Source organism: Corella eumyota, chromosome 1 (assembly GCF_963082875.1).
Source record: "Corella eumyota chromosome 1, kaCorEumy4.1, whole genome shotgun sequence".
Taxonomy (NCBI): domain Eukaryota; kingdom Metazoa; phylum Chordata; class Ascidiacea; order Phlebobranchia; family Corellidae; genus Corella; species Corella eumyota.
This window is the reverse complement of record NC_137490.1, coordinates 22,828,208-22,852,824: the sequence shown is the minus strand read 5'-3', so window position 1 is coordinate 22,852,824 and position 24,617 is coordinate 22,828,208. Positions and strand designations below refer to the sequence as shown.

General features: G+C 31.1%; 1 protein-coding gene across 1 annotated transcript in view; it reads right to left on the bottom strand.

The window, feature by feature from the left end:
* LOC145764054 (cation-independent mannose-6-phosphate receptor-like) overlaps positions 1-24,289 on the bottom strand; it is a 28,762-nt gene extending 4,473 nt beyond the window's left edge. The window contains exons 1-41 of the mRNA XM_082575622.1: positions 24,112-24,289; positions 23,615-23,745; positions 23,047-23,204; positions 22,784-22,939; positions 22,490-22,710; positions 21,991-22,101; positions 20,884-21,044; positions 20,183-20,302; positions 19,893-20,048; positions 19,313-19,465; positions 19,004-19,079; positions 18,477-18,594; positions 17,445-17,535; positions 16,844-17,031; positions 16,311-16,446; positions 15,657-15,825; positions 14,745-14,895; positions 14,538-14,651; positions 13,840-14,009; positions 13,216-13,423; positions 12,224-12,390; positions 11,420-11,586; positions 11,100-11,234; positions 10,423-10,603; positions 9,652-9,866; positions 9,162-9,244; positions 8,719-8,818; positions 7,759-7,927; positions 7,322-7,507; positions 6,626-6,906; positions 5,992-6,117; positions 5,440-5,572; positions 4,809-5,017; positions 4,261-4,442; positions 3,502-3,660; positions 3,076-3,246; positions 2,361-2,571; positions 1,714-1,867; positions 1,485-1,583; positions 1,017-1,104; positions 329-498 (exon numbers count right to left, since the gene is read on the bottom strand). Coding sequence (XP_082431748.1) covers positions 329-498; positions 1,017-1,104; positions 1,485-1,583; positions 1,714-1,867; positions 2,361-2,571; positions 3,076-3,246; positions 3,502-3,660; positions 4,261-4,442; positions 4,809-5,017; positions 5,440-5,572; positions 5,992-6,117; positions 6,626-6,906; positions 7,322-7,507; positions 7,759-7,927; positions 8,719-8,818; positions 9,162-9,244; positions 9,652-9,866; positions 10,423-10,603; positions 11,100-11,234; positions 11,420-11,586; positions 12,224-12,390; positions 13,216-13,423; positions 13,840-14,009; positions 14,538-14,651; positions 14,745-14,895; positions 15,657-15,825; positions 16,311-16,446; positions 16,844-17,031; positions 17,445-17,535; positions 18,477-18,594; positions 19,004-19,079; positions 19,313-19,465; positions 19,893-20,048; positions 20,183-20,302; positions 20,884-21,044; positions 21,991-22,101; positions 22,490-22,710; positions 22,784-22,939; positions 23,047-23,204; positions 23,615-23,745; positions 24,112-24,245 — 6,308 coding nt within the window. The 5' untranslated portion in view covers positions 24,246-24,289. The remainder of the gene's footprint in view (positions 1-328; positions 499-1,016; positions 1,105-1,484; positions 1,584-1,713; positions 1,868-2,360; positions 2,572-3,075; positions 3,247-3,501; positions 3,661-4,260; positions 4,443-4,808; positions 5,018-5,439; positions 5,573-5,991; positions 6,118-6,625; positions 6,907-7,321; positions 7,508-7,758; positions 7,928-8,718; positions 8,819-9,161; positions 9,245-9,651; positions 9,867-10,422; positions 10,604-11,099; positions 11,235-11,419; positions 11,587-12,223; positions 12,391-13,215; positions 13,424-13,839; positions 14,010-14,537; positions 14,652-14,744; positions 14,896-15,656; positions 15,826-16,310; positions 16,447-16,843; positions 17,032-17,444; positions 17,536-18,476; positions 18,595-19,003; positions 19,080-19,312; positions 19,466-19,892; positions 20,049-20,182; positions 20,303-20,883; positions 21,045-21,990; positions 22,102-22,489; positions 22,711-22,783; positions 22,940-23,046; positions 23,205-23,614; positions 23,746-24,111) is intronic.
* Between the last annotated feature and the right edge of the window lie 328 nt (positions 24,290-24,617).

Genomic DNA, 24,617 nt, shown 5'->3' with positions numbered 1-24,617 from the left:
TATGTTTAAGTCGCGCATTCGACTTTCCCACATCGAGGATAAATATATATACAAAAAAAAACAACAGTTTTACGTATTTTGTAGGCACATAAATTAGACATACATATATATATATATATAATCAACCCCTTAGCTCCATCCCATACATATAATATTTACAATAGGTTAACCTGTATTTTTAAACAATTTACCCAAAAAAGTTTAAGAAATCCAATTAAGAATAATCATTTATTAGAACAAATAACTATTTATACAACAATGTATATCAAAAATATGTGAAAATATTAAAAATTTTAAAACTTTAAATATTCAAAAAATTTTAACAAACCTGTCAAATTGTGGTTTAGAATTTAATGAAGAGTCGCAAATTAAATGAATATAAGTTGAGGCCACAAAACTGTTACTACACAGCCCCGAGTCCCCTAACTTATAAACAACCCCAACTTCTTTGTTGTTTGCTGTTATACTTTGGCCTGGCAGTCGCCCTAAGTTATGAACCTTTAAATAAAACAAATAATTTAGTGATTAAAAAACAGGGATGTGTTTAAAAGAGATTGTGTAAAATTTAAATAAATATTTTTATTTATTTATCATTGATATGGGAAGGTTGATTTTACAACCTACACATAGAGTAACATATGTAACTCTGGCCCAGTCTCGAGTTGCCTTTGGCAGTTTAAAATATTATTGATTATAATTGTTCAATAAATAATTTGCTGATTTTTTGGCTCAGCAAAAGTTAATAGAGTTTTTAGCACCTTACTCAAGAGTGCTACAACATGAAAGCAGAAGTTTGTGTAGTAAATAAATCAATTGCACCTTAAAAAAGTTATTTTATATTTAATTTAAAACATATTAAATTTGAAAAGGCTGTATAAATAGTTGTATAAAAGTTTAACTGGTTAAGTTTTAATAACAGTATTATTTAAACAATTTTACAGTACAAAAATTGCTTTAAATTGATCAAAAATAATGAGTAAAAATTGTTTTTAAAAGTTTTTTTTTTTTAGTTTCACCTTTCCATTTGAATCAACTTTACAAACTGTTGCATCTTCCTTACAACCATGCAGTGGTGTGATTGGTCGACATAAATTGATGTAATAACTGAAATAAACAACTTGTGTGAGATAACAATGAGTTTAATTACATAACCGGCAGCGTAGTGTAGTGGTAAGAACACTGGCTACACCACACATGGGGTCATGGGTTCAATCCCCACTGATCTTATGCTGTAGCACCCTTGAGTAAGGCGATATAAATGGTATAAACTCCTGCTGAGTCAGCACTTAATCAGCAATATAATTATCGGGCAATTATAATCAATAATATCCAAACTGCCAGTTGTGCATCGACTTTCCCACATCGAGGATTAAGATATATACAAAAAAAAATATTCTTGGTTGATATTTTATTTAAATTCAAATATTATTACACAAAATGGGACTTAATAAAATGTTAAAGAAAACAAATTTTTTTAGACAAACCTGTTTTTATTGTTATCTTTAACTTCCCATGAATGTGAAATCGAGGATAAATGAGTTAAATCATAACTTGTTCCGCTATCTGGGTTCGTTGCCAAGCAACTATAACAAGTAAATTCAAAGATAAATAAAATTTAATAGTTAGTGATAAATATTTAAAAAATTTGACTAAAAAATAAACAAAAAAAAAAACTAAATCAAAAAAGTAGAAAATATATTTTTAAAAACTTACGATTTACTTAATGGAGGACAAACTACTGAAGTTGGCCAGTTCACAACAAAGTTACAACCCTCACCCATGTGGGTTATCGTGGGTTTTTGTTGATTACTTCGGTCGCAAATAAATAAAATTGTAGTTTTTTTGTTTCTATCTCCACTATACAATTCTAAAAATCAAAAAATTATTTTTTAAATTTATCCTTCAAGTGGGAAGGTCGAATTAAAATATTTTTCCTATGTTTATTTATCTCTAATGTGGAAAAGTTGACTCACGACCTTAACATAGAGGAACATTAGTTCCTCCAAACAAGTGTCAAGTTGTCTTTAAAAGTTTGGGGTATTATAGATTGTAAATGCTTGATAAATATGCTGCTGATTAGGTGTTGGCTCAGAGAAGTTTATAGTGATTTAGCATCTTACTCAAAAGTGCTACATCATGAGAGCAGTGGGGATAGAACCCAGAATTTCATGTAGTAAACCTAAGAGTTTTAACCACTACACCATGCTGCCATTATTTTATATTTTTTCTCAAAACTCCATTTTAATACAAATTTTAGAAATCATTTTTATTTTAAAGTCCTATTAGAGGTGTAAAAAATTCACATTTCTTGAACAAATTTTTATAAAATAAATAAAAATATCTTTTTAAACTTTTTTTACCTTTGGAACAGGGGCTTCCTCCGTCAAAAGTAACTTGCACCGGGACACTTGGTGTTGCTCCAGAGGTTATTTTCTTTGTTGATTTCTTACCAAGAGATGTCGAGTGTCCATTTGTGTCAGTTAGACACACGGCGGCACTCTCACACCCAGCAGGGTAAGCCCCTATTATGTTACAAGGTGAAATCTTGTAAGTCCCAAGGTCGTCTTTTAACTAAGGTCAAACAAAAAAAATTTTAATAAAAAAAATTGTAAAAATATTTGAAAATTTAGTAAGAGGTCCAGAAACAAAAACTCAAAATAAAATTAATTTATTGTATTTATTTATATATCCTTAATGTGGGAAAGTAGACTCACGACCTAAACATAAAGTAACATCAGTTCCCCTGATCCAGTCTCAAGTTAACTTTCACAGTTTTGGATATCATAGATTATAATTGCCTGATAATTAAGCTGCTGATTAAGTGCTGGCTCAGAAGGAGTTAATACCGTTTATAGCGCCTTACTCAAGGGCGCTACAGCATGAGAGCAGTAAAAATCAAACCTAGGACGTCATGTAATAAAACCAAGCGTGTCATTTACAACACCCTTACCCAAATGCGCTGCAGCATGGAAGCAAAGGGAATTGAACCCAGGATATCATGTAGTAAAGCCAAGTGTTCCAACCACTACACCAAGTAGTTGGATTAAAATATAATATATAAAATATTAAACTCACCTCCAATGTTTTCAGTGATGAAAAATCATAAGTTTGCCCTACACTGTGATCAGTATAAGAACAACCTGCTACTGGGTTCGTGGTTGTGTCAATTTGAGGACAAACTAACAAAGTTGGAAACTCGAAAATATAAACACAATCCGACGTAATCTTTGTTAATCTGGGAGTACCCTGTTTAAAAATATTATTTACACGATTAAGAATTTTTTTCGCTATGAAATTTATACACACCGGATTTTACTTAAAAAATTTAGAGTAATTAGAATTTTTAAATATTTATTTTACCATTATAAAATAATTAATTTAGATAAATTTTTTTTTACTAAAATTACTATAATATTTAATTAAGATTTGCAAATTTTTACTATTATTATAATATAAAAAAAAATATAAAAAAAAGTTTAAAAAAATATTTAAAAATTTTACCTTAATAGCTTCAGGTTTACAAGTGAAAATAATCCTCGTTGAAACATTCACGTTTACATGATTGTCACAAGCCCTGTTGCTCGAGTAATGAAGTATCACATTGTCTGTTTCAAGGTCATATTCTAACTGGGCTACATCAGGATTCACAAATCCCAGCGACTAAAAAAAATTTTAAATTTTAGTAATTTTTTGTCAAAGATTATTTAATAAAATTATTTTATTAATAATAAAACTTTTCAATTTCGATATTTTTTGAAAATTTTTTTTAAGTCTTTTAATAGTTTTTATTTTCACTGAAAAAATTAATTTGAAATCCTAAAAATTTATTTCCTTTTTTAGCAAATAACATTTAAAAAAGTTTTTTCTTGCAATATATTAAGGTTAAGTGTATAAAAAATAAAAGACATCTTCATATAACGAATCTTAGAAGACAATATATATAAATATGTGCAATTTAAAGGCCTACAATATAAATAAAACTTCCGTTTGTGGTGTGCGGGTAAATTATTGTGGGCAAATATTGATACCATGTTGTGACCATATTATAACAATTAAAATGCAACTCGTAGTTCAGGCAATCAAATAAACGAGTTTTATATAATAAAAATTTGTTGAGCACAAATATAAATTATTGCGAGCAAATATCGGTGACCATATCATATCAATTAAAATACCATACAGCATATCATATCTTAAAATAGCATATTTTACATTTTTTTAAAAGTAAAATAGAACTTTTTGTTTTTTAAACTATTTTACCTCAGGTTTATGATCTTGTCCAATCTCACAAGCTGCAGATCCAGGTGGACAATGAACGTTGTAAATGGGCTCTAGAGGGCGGCAGATGTTGATAAAATAAGATGTTTGTGGACCGGCTATATCACTTACTACTATGTAGTGACCATCTTCTGATATCAAGCTTGAAAATTCAAAGATGTGACCTTAAAATATTATTTTAAAAATTTGGTAAAAACTTTAACAGTTTGTATATCAAAAAATTGTTATTATTTTATCAAAGCAATACAATTGCTACACCACACATGAGGTCGTGGGTTCAATCCCCACTGCTCTTATGCTGTAGTGCCATTGAGTAAGGCGTTATGAACAGTATAAACCCCTACTGAGCCAGCACTTAATCAGCAGCATAATTACTGGGCAATTATAATCTATAATATCCCAAACTGCCACAGGCAACTCAAGACTGGGTCGGAGTAACCGATGTTACTCTATGGTTAGGTCGCACATTCAACCTTCCCACATCGAGGATAAAGATATATACAAAAAAAAAAATTAAAAATCATTTAAACCTTGTCTAAATTTGTCACTTCCTTGCAGGGGATATGCCACGGCACAAGGATAAGTGTGCTCACATGCCAGATTAGTGTGCCACGCAAAATAATACTGGCACGTGTCCGGGTCGGTGCCAGTGTAAACAGGTTTTTGTGCCGGCGTTGAAGGTTGGCTGACAAATAAATCGTTCGAACGTTTGCAGATAAAACTTAATTCTGTGCTGTACCTGTGGAATTGAAAAATTTATTTTCAAAGTCAAATTTTATTTTTTAAAATATTTTTTTAGTTGGGTAGGTTCGAGAAAAAAAAAGAAAAAATATGAAAAAAATAATCGAAAGACAATACAACATAGATTATAAAAATTTATTGTAAAAAAAAAAAAATTATTCACAAAATCATACAAAAAAATTAAAAAAACTTTAAAAATTAATATTTACATAGAAATACAAGTTACTTTATGTAAAAATTAAAAACTGCAAAAAAAATTTAAAAACTAGATAAAATTATCGACTGTAAGATAAAAAAAAATTAGATATTTAACAATTTTATTAACAAATACGAAAATGTCTTTCACATTTTTAAATTCAGATTAAACAAAAAAATTTTTAATTTGAATCAATTTTAAATTTTTAGGTTTTTAAAACTAACTTGTATTTGTTATCAGCTTCACAAACTTCACCATTCATATAAGTAAGCACCAACGCACCATCATTATAAATTAAATCCTCGCTAAAAGTGCCGACCGACTTTATCCTCCCATTTGGCTCATGCAAACAATTTCCTAAAATTAATAAAAAAAAATTTAAAAAATCTTTATATTTCAAAAATAAATAATTTACAATTTTTTGGGCAAACAAGTCTTGCGAATTAAATTTTTTTCTCATGTAGTCATATTTTTTATTTTTATACATATATCTTTACCTCGATGTGGAAAGGTCAAATGCGCGACTTAAACATAGAGTAACATCAGTTACTCCGACCCAGTCTCGAGTTGCCTGTGGTAGTTTGGGATATTATAGATTATAATTGCCTGATAATTATGCTACTGATTAAGTGCTGGCTTACCAGGAGTTTATATTGTTTATAGCGCCTTACTCAAGGGCGCTTTAGCATTAGCTTGCTGGGGGTTAAACCCAAGACCTCATGTAGTGTGAAAAGTGTTTTTTTTTATTCTTTTTTAAAATTTAAAAAAATTTGAACCTGAATTATTTGGACAATTTGTCTCCTTGACATTTTCACAAACATTCATGTGGAAAGTATTTCCATCCTGGGTTGTGACATCATAAAAGGTTTTTGATTTGAGTGAGGATAAATCAAATACGTGACCTGCAAATATTTAAAAAAATAGTAAAATTAAAACTTGATAAAAATAAAAAGAATAAAAAAAGTTTACAATATCAACCTCAAGTTATTAAAACAACGAAAAATGGCAAAAAATAACAGATCAAAAGTCAAAACCAGAAGACCAAAAACCAAACCAAAAAAAACAAAATTAGAAGACCAGAAACTAATTAAAAACAAACCAGTAGACCAGATAACAAAACCAGAATACTTTAAACACCAAAAGAATAACAACAAAAAACCAGATAACAATTTATGAAACCTAAAAAAGACCAGATAACAAACCAGAAGACCAGAAATCAAACCAAAAAAAAAAAAATTATAAGACCAGAAACTAATTAAAAACAAACCAGTAGACCAGATAACAAAACCAGAATACTATAAACACCAAAAGACCAAATAACAATTTTTAAAACCAGACTAAGACCAGATAACAAACCAGAAGACCAAATTGGGTGGATAACCCCCCAAAAAAAATTAACAAGAAACTCACCAGAGGGACTCGTCACCCGACAAGGATCAGTTGAGGTTTCACGCTTCAGTGGACATGCTGCTTTTGTGATCCATGTGAGCTCGATGATGCACGACCCGGAGTCGGTTGTCGTGACAATGGGAACCGTGGCAACCTGAGCTGAAGTGTCACAAACAAATGTGATCACGGTCGAGTAGTTTTGCGATGGATCGCTATGGCAACTCTCACCATGTGAATAAATTATTTTTAGTTTATCCTCAACAAATTGAGGTCCAGTTGTAAGCTGACCGAGATTTCGAAATCTAAAAATAAGAATTTTAATATTTTAAAAGCTAAGATTTATCTAAGCAATATTTTAATAAAAAAATTAAAAAATAAATACTTTGTTTAAAAATTAAAAATGGTGAAAAAATGTTTTATTGTATTTATTTATCCTCGGTGTGGGAAGGTCGACTTAACGACATAAACATAGAGTGACAACAGTTACTCCGACCCAGCTCGAGTTGCCTGTGGCAGTTTGGGATATTATAGAGATTATAATGTGCTGCTGATTAAGTGCTGGCTCAGCAGGAGTTTATAGCGCCTTACTTAAGGGCACTACAGCATGAGAGCAGTGGGGATTAAACCTACAACCTTACTTAGTAAAACTAAGTGTTTAACCCTTACACAAAACCACCCTTGAAAATAACTAATATTAAAGTAACACAAAAAACTCACGAGTCCGCAGAAACTTTAACACACGCAGCAGAGTTAGGGGGACAAGTCACCCCCTTGGAGTGTAGTAAAGTTCGACAAACATTGATAAAGTAAGACTGCCCTCCAGTGTCACCTTTTAACGAGGCTTGTAGGTTCATGGAGGGGGAGCTGAGGGGGGTGAGGTCATAGTTACGACCTTGACTATCTCTGTCAAGGTTAAATTAAAAATTTTTATACTTTTTTGATTTTTTTTTTAAATTATTGTTTTTTTAATTAACTTTAGTTGTTAATTAATTTTGTCGTTAATTTAATTAAAAATTAAATACCAATAAATTATTTTTATCAAAACTTATATTTAGAATTTACCTTTCCAAAATTCACAAAAGTTAAAACTTAATTAAACTAATTAATTAACAATTATTTAATCTTAAAATTTGTCATTAAAAATATCAACTCACTGAGCTGTGCATTGAATTGTTGAAACTGGAGGACAAACAACCGGGGTCGGCCAATTAAACAAATAATTACAATCAGACTCGTTAATAAAACTTGGTTTATCCTCAATGTGGGAGCAAATAAATTGAATTGTGGACTTCCTGGGTTGGTTGTTGTGAGGGCAAACTTCCCCTAATGAGAATAAAGTATTTTGGTTTAATTTTTGTTGAAAAAATATTTTAAGCCAACTTATATAAAGAAAAATAAACTGTCAAAATTAATGTTTTTATCATATTTTCTTAAGGGGATAGGTTTTTGATATTTTTATCGGGTAAGGGTTTGCGGTTTGGGACAAGTCTAAGCTATCCTCTAAAGCCGAGCTCAAGGGCGAATAGTGTGGCATTGGTGCAGCTCGAACCTGAAACCTTTCGGCCTGTAGTCCGACGCCATGACCGGTTCACCACACTACCGAACTGTTAAAACTAAATTTTTACCTATCCAATAATAATAGAGTTTAGTTAACAATATATTATAAATGAGTCCAATTTAAAAAGGCCTTCAAAGCAAGAAACTAAAGTTTGCGGTGCGGGTAAATTGGACAACATTTTTTGTAGCCAAATTACGATAAAAATTTGGTTTCAAAGACAATTAAAAAATAAGAAAACCTATAAATTAACTTAAATGTAATATATAATAAACTATAATTGGTCAATTTAATTAGTTCAACTTTATTTACTCAGTTCACTTAATATACCTACTAGTCCATATTTTTAAATTAAGAATAAATTGGACAACAATTTTTTAAAATCAAATTACAACAATTAAAATTTAAAAAAAAATCCCAAATGTTAACTTTTAATTTATGCTATGATAATCTATATTTGGCCGGCAAAAATAAACCAACTAAAATAACTTACTACACTTAATTTACCCAGTCAATATTTTTACATTAAAAAGAAATTAAAAAAATAACAAAAACAAACCATTCATATAAGTAAGTGATATAACACCGTCATTATATTCCAGTGTGGTATTTAATTCACCAGCGTTATGCATTTTGTTCGTGGGATCGGTCTTTGAAACCTTAAAACAATAAAATAATAGGTTTCAAATTCTAAAAAAATTAACACATTTTAATCAAAAATTTATAACATCTATATATAATAAAGCCTAGTGGACGGTATATAAATGTATGTTCAGTTTATAGGCCTACAAAATAAATAAAACTGCTGTTTTTGGTGCACGGGTAAATTATCATGGACAAATACTAGTTAAAAATTGCAACAATATTACGACAATTGAAATCCCGACTATAGGGTGGGTTATTGACTAGTTTATTAATAACGTTTAATTTTTTTAAGTGAAACACTTTTTTTTAAATTTTAGAATGGTTGAACAAATATTTTTATTATTACATCACAAGTACCTGACAAATGGAAGCAGATTTACAAGTTCCAAGCCCTTCTTTCAACTTGCTGCAAACATTCGCTTGAAATCTCCATTCAGTGTCTGTTAACAAAATTAAATAATTTAATCTAAGTTAGCAAAAAGTTAATATTTACAACATGATATTATGTGTTTATAAAACTCTAATTATAATTAAGCAATGTATAACAAGAAAGCATGAAAATTTAAACTACAAAACATCTCCGGTTCAACTCCCACTGATCTCATACTGTAATGCCCTTGAGTAAGGCGCTATAAATGGCATAACCTCCTGCTCAACCAACACTTAATCAGCAGCTTAATTACCGGGCAATTATAATCTATAATATCCCAAACTGCCACAGGCAACTCGAGACTGGGTTGGGGTAACAAATGTTACTCTATGTTTAGGTCATGTAGTTGACCTTCCCACATTGAGGATAAAAAAATATCACAAAAAATGTTAAATTATTTTACATGCAAAGTAATACCTGTATCAATAACATAATCAGTGTCCTTTGTTAGTTTTGTGATGTCATAAGTCAAGTGATAAAGTGGGTCAGTGACCTCACAGTTAGAATGAGTGACCTTTCTGATTGGGCAAGCTGAAGGGGTTTCCCAAATGAAATAAAATTCACACTGATTGGCGTTGTTTGGTTGAAATACTGGGATGTGGTTGTCCTCAGTTGAACATTGAAGTAAAATTCTGGATAGAAGAACAAAATTTATAAAACCACCAAGTTGCAGTTAATATTTTTATATTTTTGTCAACTTTAGCAAAATATCAAACAACTTGTTATATATTTGACCTTGATTTTCTTTTGACCTTTAAATATTTAAACTTGAATTGAGATACCTTTGACCAGTGTTTCCTCTAAGAAAAATCCTACAACATAGGTGCCCAAAAAATGGGTATACAGGTGCCCAACTTTTTAAACTATTAAGTGTCCCGAAAACATATTACCTTCTCTTTCCAGGCCTTACAAACATTATCATTTAATTTCACATTTTGTGTGTTTTATTAAAATAAAATTAATTTACTTTTTTTATATTTTACAATTTTGTTTTTGAACTTTACAACCCTTACGTGACATTTTCTTTAATTATATGTTAAGTATTAAACCCTTATCATAATTCGTCATGTTAATGGGTAGGCCTGCAATGTGAAAAAACGCTAGTACAAAATCACTGAGACGCATAAGTTTTTAATTGTGGTTTTACACCACTTTAGCATGGTCAAAAAATTAAACTTTAACACCAACCTTGTAGAATATCTTCTGGTTGGATCACTTTCACATTTGTCCCCGTTCATATAAGTAATGGTGATCGATGATGTGTGACCGTTGCTAGTAACGACAGGATTTGATTGGATAACTCCGATGTTTTTGCCGATTATTTGACCGTCGTTGGAATGAGTCAGCATACAACCTCCTGACATTTCATCTGTGAGAAAAAAAAATATTATAAATAAATTTATCCTCGATTTGGGAAGCTCAAATGCGCGACTTAAACATAGAATAACATCAGTTACTCCAACCCAGTCTCTAGTTGCCTTTAGCAGTTTGGGATATTATAGATTATATTTGCCCGATAAATATGCTTCTGATTAAGTGCTGGCTCAGCAGGAGTTTTTACTGTTTATGGCACTTTACACAAGGTGTGCTACAGCATAAGAGCAGTGGGGGCCAATCCCACAACCTCATATAGTAAAGACAAGTTCTCTGACCACTAGAGAACTTTTTACTGTTTATGGCACCTTACTCAAGGGTGCTACAGCATGAGATCAGTGGGGACCAATCCAACGACCTAATGTAGCCAAGTTAAGTGTTTTAACCACTACACCACCTTGTTTGTATCAAAAAATGAAAAATGTTTAAGATGGTGACGCAAGTTTATAAATAACAAAAAATATATTTTTTAATTCTTTAAATTAACTTACTTGTACAAGCAACTATTCCTGTTAATGGTTTACAAACACTCAACCGAAACGACCTTGCTTGACCTTGTCCATCATCTAATACTGTCCAGTAACGAGAGGTTAAAGGTGAAAGGTCAAAACGATTTCCAAGGTCATCTAAAGAAAGGTCAAACATATTTAAATCAGTTTTAATGGCCCATATTCAAAAAATGAACTCAAAAATACAAAAATTATTAAAAAAATAATTATTTTAATAAATTAATTAAAAAAAACCTAAATAATCTGATCAACCAAAAAAAAATTAATTAAAATTACCCAAAAATTCAAAATCACAAACTTACCAACTGCTGAGCATTGTACAGGTTGAGGTGAACAAGCTAACGAGGTTTTCATGTCAAAATTAACCAAACCCCCCTCAGCTGACCCCCCCAACTTGATTTGACCTTTAACCTGGGTTCGATCACAAGTCAAAGTGATCGAGTAAGTTTCAAAATTTCCGCCAGAGTTTCTGGTTGAGGATAAAAAATCATTTTTAAAAAAAATTGATTAGTAACAAATAATTTAACTGTGCACCACAAACAGCAGTTTTATTTGTTAGGTGGGTTACTATAAAATTGCTCGGCATAATAGGGGTTTGTTGCAAGCAGATTTATCTAGATTTTTCTTCCTTAAATTTGGTGGTAATAATTGATAGCCCGTCGTAAGGCTGGAATTTTAATTGTCACAATGTAGTCACAACTCTTAACTAATATTTGTTCACGATAATTTACCCGCACACCACAAATGGCAGTTTTATTTATTTTGTAGAACTCTAAATTAAACCCAAATAAATATTTACATATATAGGACTTCATATTTTAAATTAAACTTTTATTTAAAAAAAAACTTTGTGGTTATGTGGTATAAACAAAATTTACCCACACACCACAAACAGCAGTTTTTTTTATATTGCAGGACTATAAATTGTATTTAAATATATATATATATGAATATACTATCCAATAAATTATAAATTGTGTGTCAATTAAAAACAATTTAATTCATGATAACTTTTTATAAAGCAATCCTTCGTTTGGCAAGTTCAAAAACTAATTTAAAATGCATAAACAATTAACTTTTTTTCTTGTTTTCACAATAATTCCTACCTTTCGATACTCTGATATTTAAGGTTAATTTCCCCTTCATTAACATAAGTTAAAACCGAATCATTTCTAACTCTAAGATCAATATTATGAGATGAAGATTGCCTTCTACATCCACTGTTATATTGAGTTGAACTACCGCAAGAATCAACCGCACCACAGATGTTGATCTAAGATTAAAATAGGTTTTGATTAGTTTATGTTAAAATGTAGTTTACACTGACTTCAAGACCTCAACATAGAATAACAATTTTTAAACTGACCGAGAGTTTACTTTGCCAGTTTGAATTATTATTAATATAATTGTCTTATAATTAATTCGCAAATCGATTTTTGACTCATCAGTTATTCATGCTTTTTATAGCATCTTACTTGGGGAAGCCACAGCATAAAAGCATTAAAAATCGAATCCATAACCTCAGGTCTTACTTAAGGATGTTACAGCTATTAAAAATTTTACACAAAGATGTAACAACATGCCAGCAGTAGGAATCAAACCCAGGACCTTAGGTCTTACTTGAGGATGCTACAACAAGCCTGCAGTGAGAATCAAACCCAGAATTTTAGGTTTTACATAAGGATGCTACAAAATGCCTGCAGTGGGAATCAAACCCAGAATTTTAGGTTTTACATAAGGATGCTACAAAATACCTGCAGTGGGAATCAAACCCAGAATTTTAGGTTTTACATAAGAATGCTACAACATAGCAGCGGTGGGAATCAAATTAAGGACTTCAGGTCTTACTTAAGGATGCTTTAACATGCCAGCAGTGAGAATCAAACCAAAGATCACAAGTCTAACCCAAGGATGCTTCGACATGCCAGCAATAAGAATCAAACTGAGAATCAAACCAAGAATCTTAGTACTTAGTTAAGGTGCCTACAACATGCCCGCAGTAAAAATCAAACCAAAGACCATAATTTAATAGATGTATGCATTGTCTCAATATACATATGCTTAGATCAAAAAAACAATCATTAAAACAGTAACTTACATCATACACAAAACCATTTGTTCCATCCACGTTATAAGGTTGGTTGCTAGGATGAGTTAGTGGGGATAAATTATAAGTGAATTGTGAATTAGGATCAGTGACCTCACAAAGTTGATTGTTAACTTCATTGTTTGATTGTTTGTTTAATGGACAAGCTGATGCTGTGTTCCAAATAAATGAAATCACACAATTTTCACGAGATAGAAATCTAATAAAAATTTTTTATTAGAAAACAATCTTTTTAAATATTTTTATATTTATTTGTCCTTATGTGTGAAGGTCAACTTCATGACCTTAACATGGAGTAACATCAGTTATTCCAACCCAGTCCCAAGTTGCCTGTGGCAGTTTGGGATATTATAGATTATAATTGCCCGATAATTATGCTGCTGATTAAGCGTTGGCTCAGCAGGAGTTAATACCTTTCATAGCACCTTACAAGGGCACCACAGCATAAGAGCAGTGGGGATCGAACCCAGAACCTCATGCAGTAAAGACAAGTGCTCTGACCACTACACTACATTGCCGATAATACTATTTAAGATAAAAAAAAATTTGAAAATGTTCTAAGTTTTAAGAACTTAAACATAGTTGTTAATGTTTTTATAAATAAAAAATTCTTACCTTGGAACAGAGGTTGTTACTCCTTGAGCGCACACAAAATGAATTTTTGTGGAATAATTCACATTCCCTGTGCAAGTGTTTCCGTTGGGATATGTTAAAATTAAATTACCACTTTCTATAGTTGGACCACCAGAACTAGGTTGACCTAAGTTGGAAACACTGCTCACCTCCTAAAAAATAAAATATTTTTTGTTTTTTATTTGTCTTAAAATTAGGGGACATTACAAAGAGAATATGGTAATATAATGTGATGATACAGTAAGTATATTGTGCTTATTGCAAACCTAATATAATTACTCATAACCTTAACTTAAACCCTGCTTAAGGGATTGCTAATAGAAGTAATATAATTAGAGGTAGTAATAGCAGTATGGCCCTTGAGTAAAGTGCTATAAACGGCATAGGGCCCTAGGTTTGATCTTTACTGCTGATATACTGTGGCACCCTTGGGTAAGGCGTTAATATATAACATAAACTTTTGCTGAGCAAATACTTAATTCAGCAGTTTTTTAATTAGATCGTTCAACTATAATCAATAATATTCTAAACTGCCACAGCCAACTCGAGACTGGGTCAGAGTAACTTACGTTACTCTATGTTTAGGTCGCGCAAAATTTTGGCATAGCTTAATTTGGGATTTAACCAACTCAAATTGTTTAATTATTAAAGGGTTTAAAAATTAATTAAATCTTTTTTACTTTTCCATTTCCATCGATCAACACTTCGCAAGCTCCTGCTGAGTCAGCACAATTATTTGATGAGTCAGCAATATTAACAGCACGACAAATATTTAAATAATATTTTCGCTTGCCCTAAAAAAAAATTTAAATTAAAATCTGAATTAAAAAAATAAATTAAAATTTTTTTCTAAAAATATTTAAATATTGAGGTTAAACTTAACTAACCTGACCAGTGACATCATCACCTATGACCTCATAGTTTATGTTAGAGTCATCGATTGACCTTGCCAGGGGTGAAAGGTCATATTGTGACCCTGTTGAAGGGTCATCAACAAAACATTGAGTTGTTAAAGTTGGACAAACAAGAGAAGTATACCTGGAACAAAATTTCAAATTTGTTTTCAATTTTATTTTTAACTTAAATCAGCATAGTTGTACACCAATAATGGTAAAAACAAATTAAAATTTAGTGGAACCTATATGAAAAGGAAGCTCACTAAAAGGCCCCAACTGAAAAAAGCCCTCACTAAAAGGGTTTCAACCTAAAGGGTGCCTAACTAAATTAAAAAAAAACAAATTAAAATTTGGCGTAGCCTAACTAAAAGGGCCCAACTGAAAAGAACCCCAAATTAAAAAGGTCCCAATTCAACCCAAAGAGGGCCTAACTCAAAGGCTTCAATATGAAACAATTTTTCCAACTTAACACTAGTCAATAACTGGCCATACAGTTGGGAATTAATTGTTGTAATATGGTCACAAATCTCAACCAACATTGGCTGGCGACAATTTACCCGAACACCACGAATAGCAGTTTTATTTATTTTGTAGGGTTATAAATTGGACTTATATCTTCCAGTAAGCTCCATTATATATAGATAACTAAATATAACAACCGGCAGCATGGTGTAGTGGTTGGAACACTTGCCACACCACACTTGAAGTCATGGGTTCAATCCCTACTAATCTTATGTTGCAGCACCCTTGGGCAACTCGAGACTGGGTCGGAGTAACAGATGTTACTCTATGTTTAGGTCGCACATTTAACCTCTCCACATCGAGGATAAAGATATATAAAAAAAATGTCACATTTTTTTGTTAAACTCGCAATCAATCCATTTTTTAAAACAAACTCCTCACCAGTTAAACACATAAGCATGATCGGCCTCTTTCAAATAAGTGGGACTCCCTCTCCCTGCCTTCTCATCACACAAGAACGAAATTTGGGATTTCCTAGGAATGTGATTTCCATATGGAGTTCCATCAGTGTAGGTCAGGTTCACAAAACCATTATAATACGTTAAATTGCCTGAAAATAATTTTTTTTTAAATATATCTTTATCCTCGATTTGAAAAAGTCAAATGCATGACCTAAACATAGAGTAACATCAGTTACCCCGACCCAGTCTCGAGTTGTCTTTGTCAGTTTGGGATATTATAGATTATAATTGCCCGATGATTGTGCTGCTAATTAAGGCTTAGCAGGAGTTCATAATGTTTAGAGAGCCTTACCCATAGGCGCTACAGCAAGAAAATGCTATAAATGAACGAAAAAAATAAAGTTCTTTTAAATATGTGATAATAATAGTAAACATTATAATTATTTCTGTTGGATGAAAAGAAATTTGAAGTAATTTTATAAATAAACAAAATAAAAATAAAGTTTTTTTAATTGTGTGATATACAAAATGTTTTATTTGTAAAATAATATTTCTAATTCTTACAATTTTAGCAATCTTTGGCAACATATTAAAAATAAAATTCAACTCAATTTTTAAAATTTTTTTTACTTACTTGAAGGTCGACCAAGCGTGTAATGTCGCTGTTGACCTTCATCCTCAACCTGACAAATTCCTGCATTTTCACCACAAGGAGTGCCAGAGAGTGGGCCACAAACATTTAGGTTAAAAGTGTAACCAGAATCTTTAATCTAAAATTGTAAATAAATTACTTTTAAAATATGGTTAACATTAATATTTCTTTATCCTCAATTTGGGAAGGCTGACTTCACGGCCTAAGCATAGAGTAACAACAGTTACCCTGACCCAGTCCCAAGTTAACTGTGGCAGTTTGGGATATTATAGATTATAATTGCCCGATAATTACGCTGAAGATTGACTTTTGACTAAACAAGAGTTCATACCGCTTATAGCACCTAACTTAAAGGCAGCAAAACAAAAGAGCAGTGAAGATCGAACTCATAATCTTAAGTATTTGAGCCTTATACTGTGTTTCAACCACTACACTATGTAAATACACAAAGTCAAATTTTACCCATAACACCCAAAAATAAGATGAAATATTTTATTTATAAAATTAATTATTACCTCATACATTCCACTTGTTTTGGTCAATTGTGCAAGGTTGAATTCCATTCCTGATATGTTATCATTGACCTCACAGTTTGAACCTTGTATGACCTTGAGAGGACATGCGGCAGAAGTGTGCCACGTTAAATGTGCCACGCAAGTGTCAGGTGACACATATGTCATGACCGGTGAGTTTTCAGTGGCACCTAAATTGTAAAATTTTTTGTTTTATGTTTAAATTAAAAAAACAACAAATTAATAAAGATTTTAAAATTTTTTTTGTATATATCTTCATTCTCGATGTGGGAAGGTCGACTTCACAACTTAGAGTAACAACTGTTACTCCGACCCAGTTTAAAGTTGCCTGTGGCAGTTTGGAATATTATTGATTATAATTGCCCAATAATTAAGCTACTGATTAAGTGCTGGCTCAGTAGGAGTTAATGCTGTTGAGAGCATGAGAGCAGTGAAGATCGAACACAGGGCCTTATGTAGTGTGTACACAATGCTACCAGTGAATTTTAACTCCTATTTTTAATCTTATGTTACCAATTTGGTTTAAATGATAAAGTTAAACGTGTTAATTAATTATTTTTTATAATCTATTTGAACTTGATACCTGGTTTACAAAATAAAGTTATTTTTGTTGATTTTGTTTTCCCACTTCCACAATTATCACCACCTGAATACCATAACACCAAAGTATCTTGCTGAAAATTCAAAAAAATTGTTAAATTATTTTTAAAGTTGAACAATGATAAAATAAATAAGATGAAGCTTAATTTTTTTGTATATATCTTTATTCTTAATGTGGAAAGGTCAAATATGCAGCTTGAACATCAGTTACTTCGACCTAGTCTCGAGTTGCCTGTGGCAGTTTGGGATATTATAGATTATAATTGCCTGATAATTATGCTGCTGATTAAGTGCTGGCCCAGCAGGATTTTATACCGTTTATAGGGACTTACTCAAGGGATCGAACCCAGAACCTCATGTAGTGTAGGAAGTGTTCTGACCACTACACCACGCTGATGGTATATTCATATTTATATTTAATATATATTTGTGTGTGTGTGTGTGTCCAATGTATAGGCCTAAAATATTTAATAAAGTGCCATTAATGTGGTGTGTAGGTGAATTATCACAGGCAAATATTAAATAAGATTTGCAACCATATTATGACAATTAAAATCCTGACCATAGAGCCAACTAGTTAACCATGATGTAGAAAAATGTAAATTATTCTTAATGTGAAAAAATGTTAAATGTTTTCAATGTAGCAAATTTTTAAATTATTTCAATGTAAAAATGCTTCTATACAGTCCTTTTTTTATTATCTTAACTATGCTATGTTAAATGCCTGTTATTTTGCCTAAGCATTATTTGTCAATTGTTTTTTTAATTATGTTGGAGTCTTTACTTAAGAAAGCTACACCATGGTAGCAGTGGGAATTAAACCCTTAACTTTAAGGCTTAAAAAACATGTGTAATAGATCATTAAGATTTAACAGGTTTTACAGAAAATAATTCTTCACCCAAAATATAATTAAACATTTTACCGATAAGAAATTGACAAACAAAACGATATAAAAACTTTTTTATCCATTTGTTTAAAAAAGTTTCTGAAAAAAAAAATTTATTTTAAACTCACCACTTTAGTGAGGTTAAATTTTGAGGATAAACCAAAATTTTCGATGTTATTTCCGTTAATTTTACAAACTGCTGCTCCTGCCTGACACCCAGTGGCAACATTGTCGTGAATTAATTCCCTAAAAAAAGGGTTTTTAAATTAATAACATTCTACAATGTTGTTGAAAATTTTTTTTATTTATGTATTTATTTATCCTCGATGCGGGAAGGTCGACTTAACGACCTAAACATAGAGTAATATCAGTTACCCTAACCCAGTCTTTTGAGTTTTCTTTTGCCGTTTGAGATATTATTTAGTATAATTGTCCGATAATTAATCTGCTGATAAATTTTGAACTTAAAAAAGTTTGAAAAAAAAGTTTTATAGCATCTTACTCAAGGGTGCTACAGAATAAAAACCTGTAAGAATCAAATTAAAGACCTCATAAAATGAAGCCAATTGTCCCATCCACTACACAATGCTGCCAGTGTATACACTTTACACAATTTTATTAACATCTTACAATAAAATCAACAAACCCAACTTACCCACAAACATTAACAAAATATCGAGAACTTTCATCTTTTTTGTTGTTTATTATTTCCCAGTTTAATTTCTCTTCACCTGTTATTTAAAACAATGTTAGTAATAAAGGTAATGTATTTTAGTTAGATTTTTTTTGCATTAATAAATATTACACATCAGATTTATGACTTAAAACATGCCATTATATCTTCTGTTTGGTATAGCTTTATAATGACCTTAATTAAGATAAATTTTATTAATTAGTTAGGTTATAAAAGTTAAATAAGTTTTATTTAAATAAATTCAATTTAGGTAAAAAAATTTGAATTTACCGGCAACCCTGGTGAGGGAGGAGAGGTCGTAACTGATTCCATTAGAGTGAGTAATGTGACATGATGGTGGCGGTGCCACGCACACATGACTGGTGTGCCAGTCAAAGTAATAAGTGCAATGTAATTCATGGTTGAATACAGGGGCACCAATTCCTAAATTAAAATTTACAAGTTTTGAGATTATGTTTAATTAAGATTTTAATTTGAATAATTGAAGGTTTAAATAAAGTATAAAAGTTAGTGAAGCTGTTTTTACTTATATTTAATTGTCCTCGATGTGGAAAGGTCAACTTAATGACCTAAATATAAAGTAACATTTGTACTCCGACCCAGTCTCAAGTTGCCTGTGGCAGTTTGGGATATTATAGATTATAATTGCCTGATAATTAAACTGCTGATTAAGTGTTAGTTCAGCAGGAGTTTATACTGTTTATAGGGCCTTACTTAAGAGTACTACAGCATGAAAGCATTAGGAATCGAACCCAGGACCTCATGTTGTAAAGCCAAGTGTTCTAACCACTACCTATGTCATGTTTTTAAAAAGCAAAACTTTAATAATTTAATTTAAAATTGTAATAACCTGCAGTTTTGTTGCAATGAAATAAAATCACAGAATTTCTTTTCAATCCATTTCCACATTTCTGCCCATTTTTATAAATTAAAGTTAACTCATCATCGAAATATTTTAACTCAAATCCTTCTAGTTTTCCCGCAATTTTTCCTTTATCAGCATCATCTGTCAATCAAATTGAGGACAAACTATTAATATTAAATTTTATAATTTGTTGAAAAAATATTGACACTAATAAATTAAAAGTTAAAAAAGTTATTATAAAATATAAATATCAAAAAAATTAATTAAAAAACAACCTCTTATCTGACAGACAGAGTTCAAGTTTCCTTCAGTATCTGTTCCACACTTGATCCCAGTGTTTGAACAAATATTTATAAAATATTCTGTTTTTTCATCATCATGTGTGGATATCTTATCTGTAAAATATTAAAAATTTTTTGTATTAAGATTTAAACTATTTTTTTCCTATTGAATTATCCTTGATGTGGGAAGGTCAACTTCGCGACCCAAACTAGAGTAACATAAGTAACTCCGACCCAGTCTCGAGTTGCCTGTAGCAATTTGGGATATTATAGAATATAATTGCCCGATAATTATACTGCTGATTAAGTACTGGCTCAGCAGGAGTTCATACCGGTTATGATGTCTTACTCAAGGGTGCTACAGCATGAGATCAGTGGGGATTAAACCCATGACTTCATGTATGGTGTAGCAAACCCAGTCCAAAGTTTACTTTGAAAGTTTTGGGTATTTATTGCCCAAAAAGTTTATGCGGTTTATAGCACACTAATTGTGCTACAGCATAAAAGCAGTTGGGATCAAACTTAGGATCTCATGTAGTGAAGGCAAGTGTTCTGACCACATTAAAACTATTAATTAAATTAAATCATTTTAATTGTTTAATTTGTTATTCAATAACAACTGTTAATAATTATTAAAATTATTAACAATTTATTAATTAGATTTTTTAAAACTTTTCAAAAATTTAAAATCTTACAATTTTCGGTGCTGGTTAAAGGTGAAAGGTCAATGTCAACACCATGTCGATCAAGGTCAAGTTGGCAAGTATGACTCGTCAAAAATTCACTTGGACAAGCTGCTTCTGTCCACCACTCGATGGTGTATTGACAGTTGTCAGAACTCGTTAATATCGGTTGCCTGAAAACAACATTGTTATTATTTGATTTGGTTTTAATTTATATATTAAAAAAAATATTTAACAAATTAAAAGTTTTTTTTACATAAATTTAATTACTTTTTATTTTGAATTTTGTTAATTTACAAAAATAGAAACTCAACCTGAGTCAGTTGAAATATAATTAGTCTGTTATAAACAACACAATACAAACAATCAAAACTCTGTATTATTTCCTGACATATGCATTCTTTTAATTAGAACAATAAATTAAGGTTTTTTTAAACCAATATAATCCACAAAAGGCAATTAATAATTTTGAATACTCTGTTTCCCAACATCAAAAATTGTGTTTTTAAAATTATATTATTATTTACACCACCATAAGGTCGTGGGTTTAATCACCACTGCTCTTATGCTGTAGCGCCCTTGAGTAAGGCGCTATAAACAGTATAAACTCCTGCTGAGCCAGCACTTAATCAGCAGCATAATTACTTGGCAATTATAATCTATAATATTCTAAACTGCCACAGCAACTCGAGACTGGGTCGGAGTTAATGATGTTACTCTATGTTTAGGTCGCGCATTCGACTTTCCCACATCGAGGATAAAGATATATATAAACAAACAAACATTTATCTATAAAAACTAAGAAAAGACAACTTCAACAGTCTAATTAAAAAATAACTTTATTTTAGCAGTTCAAATTATACAGAGTTGACATTAAAATATTACCTGCTGATCTTATTTGCTTTAAACAAAAAAAGTATGTAAATACCTTTTTAAAGGCATCACAACAAAGCACCAACGAGAATCAAACACAAGGCCACTGGTCTTAAAAGGTAAGACACAATATTTTGCCTATAGCTGTGTATTGTTTTGTAACTACTATACTTTGCCAACTGTTATAAATTATGTAAATAAAAAAGTGCTTACTACGATAAATTATGAGTATAAAAAAGTGCCTACCTGCTACCTCCTCTATTCTTGCCAGGACAGACAAAAGTGATGATAACTTGTGGGTTGCTGCATCCTTCTGGCTTATTTGTGCCTGGCTCAGTTGTGTAGGTTATCATTAATCTAAATAAAGTAAACAATTTTTTTTAAATATCTATTTATCCTCGATGTGGAAAGATCGACTTCACAACCTAAACATAGAGTAACATTTGTTACTGTCCCAGTTCCGAGTTGATATTGGCAGTTTAAGATATTATAGATTATAGTTGCCCAATAATTATGCTGCTGATTAAGTGCTGGCTCAGCATGAGTTTATATTGTTTATATTGCCTTACTCAAGAACGCTACAGCATGAAAGCAGTGGGGATTGCCTCAGGACCTCGTGTAGTAAAGCCAAGTGTTCTGACCACTACAATATGTTACCAGTCAAGTTACAAAATAATACCAAGTCATATCTAAACATGACAATAAAGATTTTGGCATTACTTTTAAAAACACTTAACAACCAAACCTGTTTTCGTCTGTAATATTGACAGCTTGTGTAGCCACCCCAATGGAATAAGCATGACCACCTTGCAACAGACATGCAGCTGCATTGTCAGGACATTGGGATAAATAAGTATAAAGTTTCGAGGGGAATTCATTGTGGATATTCCGACAAACATTTATGTAAATGCCGTCATGTGATGTCGCTGATGGAGTCGTAGGGTCACCGATGTAGTAATACCCCTCCTAAAGATAAAGGTAACTTAAATTAAACAAATACCATTTAATATACAAATCCCACTATTTCTAACTTTCAAACCTGTTTTGCCAGAGTTTCCAAATCTCTTTTCTTCCCGTCATGATCGTAAACGTAACATTTAACTTGATCCTGAGCATCTGTGATCTTACAAGCGAGGTTGGTTTCCCATAGAATGTCAACAAAACATTCGTCCGATGAAATCACTTCAGGAGAACCCTGAAGATATTTAATATAAAAATGTAGAGAAAGTAATTTAAAGAAAAAAAAGAGTCAAAAGTAATCAAAAATTAAAATAAAAACTTTTACAGACACTTAAAAGTTACCAAAGTTGTTCCACAGTCAAAAGTGATGCTACTCCGATAAAAACTCGACTGAGAACATTTCTTTGTCGTGTTAAACTCGAGATAAAAACCAACAGAATCAACCGAGTCATAATTTATACTTGGTGAGATTGTGGATTCTCCATATGATAAATGGGTGTCTAAGAATGGTTTATTGTATGTTTAAACTTGTTTTTTATTAATATATTTTTATTGTTGATGTGGAAGGTCAATTTCACAACCTAAACATATAGTAACATCAGTTACTCCAACCCAGTCTCAAGTCGTCTTTAGCAGTTTGGAATATTATAGATTATAATTGCCTGGTAATTATGCTGCTGATTAAGTGCTGGCTCAGCAGGAGTTCGTAAAGATTATAGAGTCTTACTCAAGAAGGCTACAGCATGAAAGCAGTCCCAAGCCCAGGATCAAACCCAGGACCTTATGTAGTGTAACAAGTGTTCTGACCATTACACTACAAGTGTTGTGACCACTAAAATTTGTCGATATTTTAACCTATTGGTAATACCCTTTCCTTAAAAATACAAATAATTTAAAACAATAAACCAACCGGTTCCATGATTTTGAGTCAAACAAATTGAACTTCCGTCACAGCCATCCACATGCTGCAAACCATCACAAATATTGATTAAATAAACTTCTTTTATTCCTGAGTCTGTGTTGTAATGTGTCTCCCATGTTCTGTTTAATAATTTCATCATTAATTTTACACAAAACTAAATATTAGGTAACTTCTGTTGCTATGACCAAGTCTTAAGTTGTGTCAGTTTTGAATATTATTAATCTAGTGATATTGTTAAATTAATAACATCTTGTAAAAATGTTAAATCTTTAACATTCTGGTTAGCTTTGTTTTTTTGCAAAAGATCAACTAGAAGTAGCAGAAATCAAACCCAAGACCTCATGTGATGATGCCCAGTGCCTTGACTACTGTACCATCCCACTAGATTAACTAACTTGCCAGCAGCAAGAATTAAACTCAAAACATTAAGTTGTTGCCAGCATGTAAAAATATTAAAAAATGTTAATAAATATAAATAAACTTACCCGGATAATGAACTTAAATCATTTCCATAAACAGATTTACAATTCTCAAATTGTTCAGCGCGAGAAAAATTGAAGAGAAATACAATTTGAAGTAAAAATAAATGAGAAAAATTGACACAAAAATATTTTTTCATTTTTAATTTTGTTTCTATTTTAATTCTGGTGCATTTTTTATAAAAAAAGGTTTCTAAAAAAGTATATTTCAGTATTTAATACTTTTTTTTATATTATTAATAAAATTTTTATATTATTAATAAAATTTTTATATTATTAATAAAATTCTGACTGCAAAACTTTTTTTCCTTATATATCTATGCTAAAATTACTTAAAAATTGGCGTAAATTTTACTGAAATTGGAAAGTTGTGACCAGTCATATAGTTTAAACGCCATCAATTGCAAAAACTTTCGGTGGTTTAACATTTTGGCAAATGAAATTTAAGTTATGCTTGCTAAAAAATATTTTTTCTATTTTTATTCCATTACAATCAGACAAAAAATGAAACA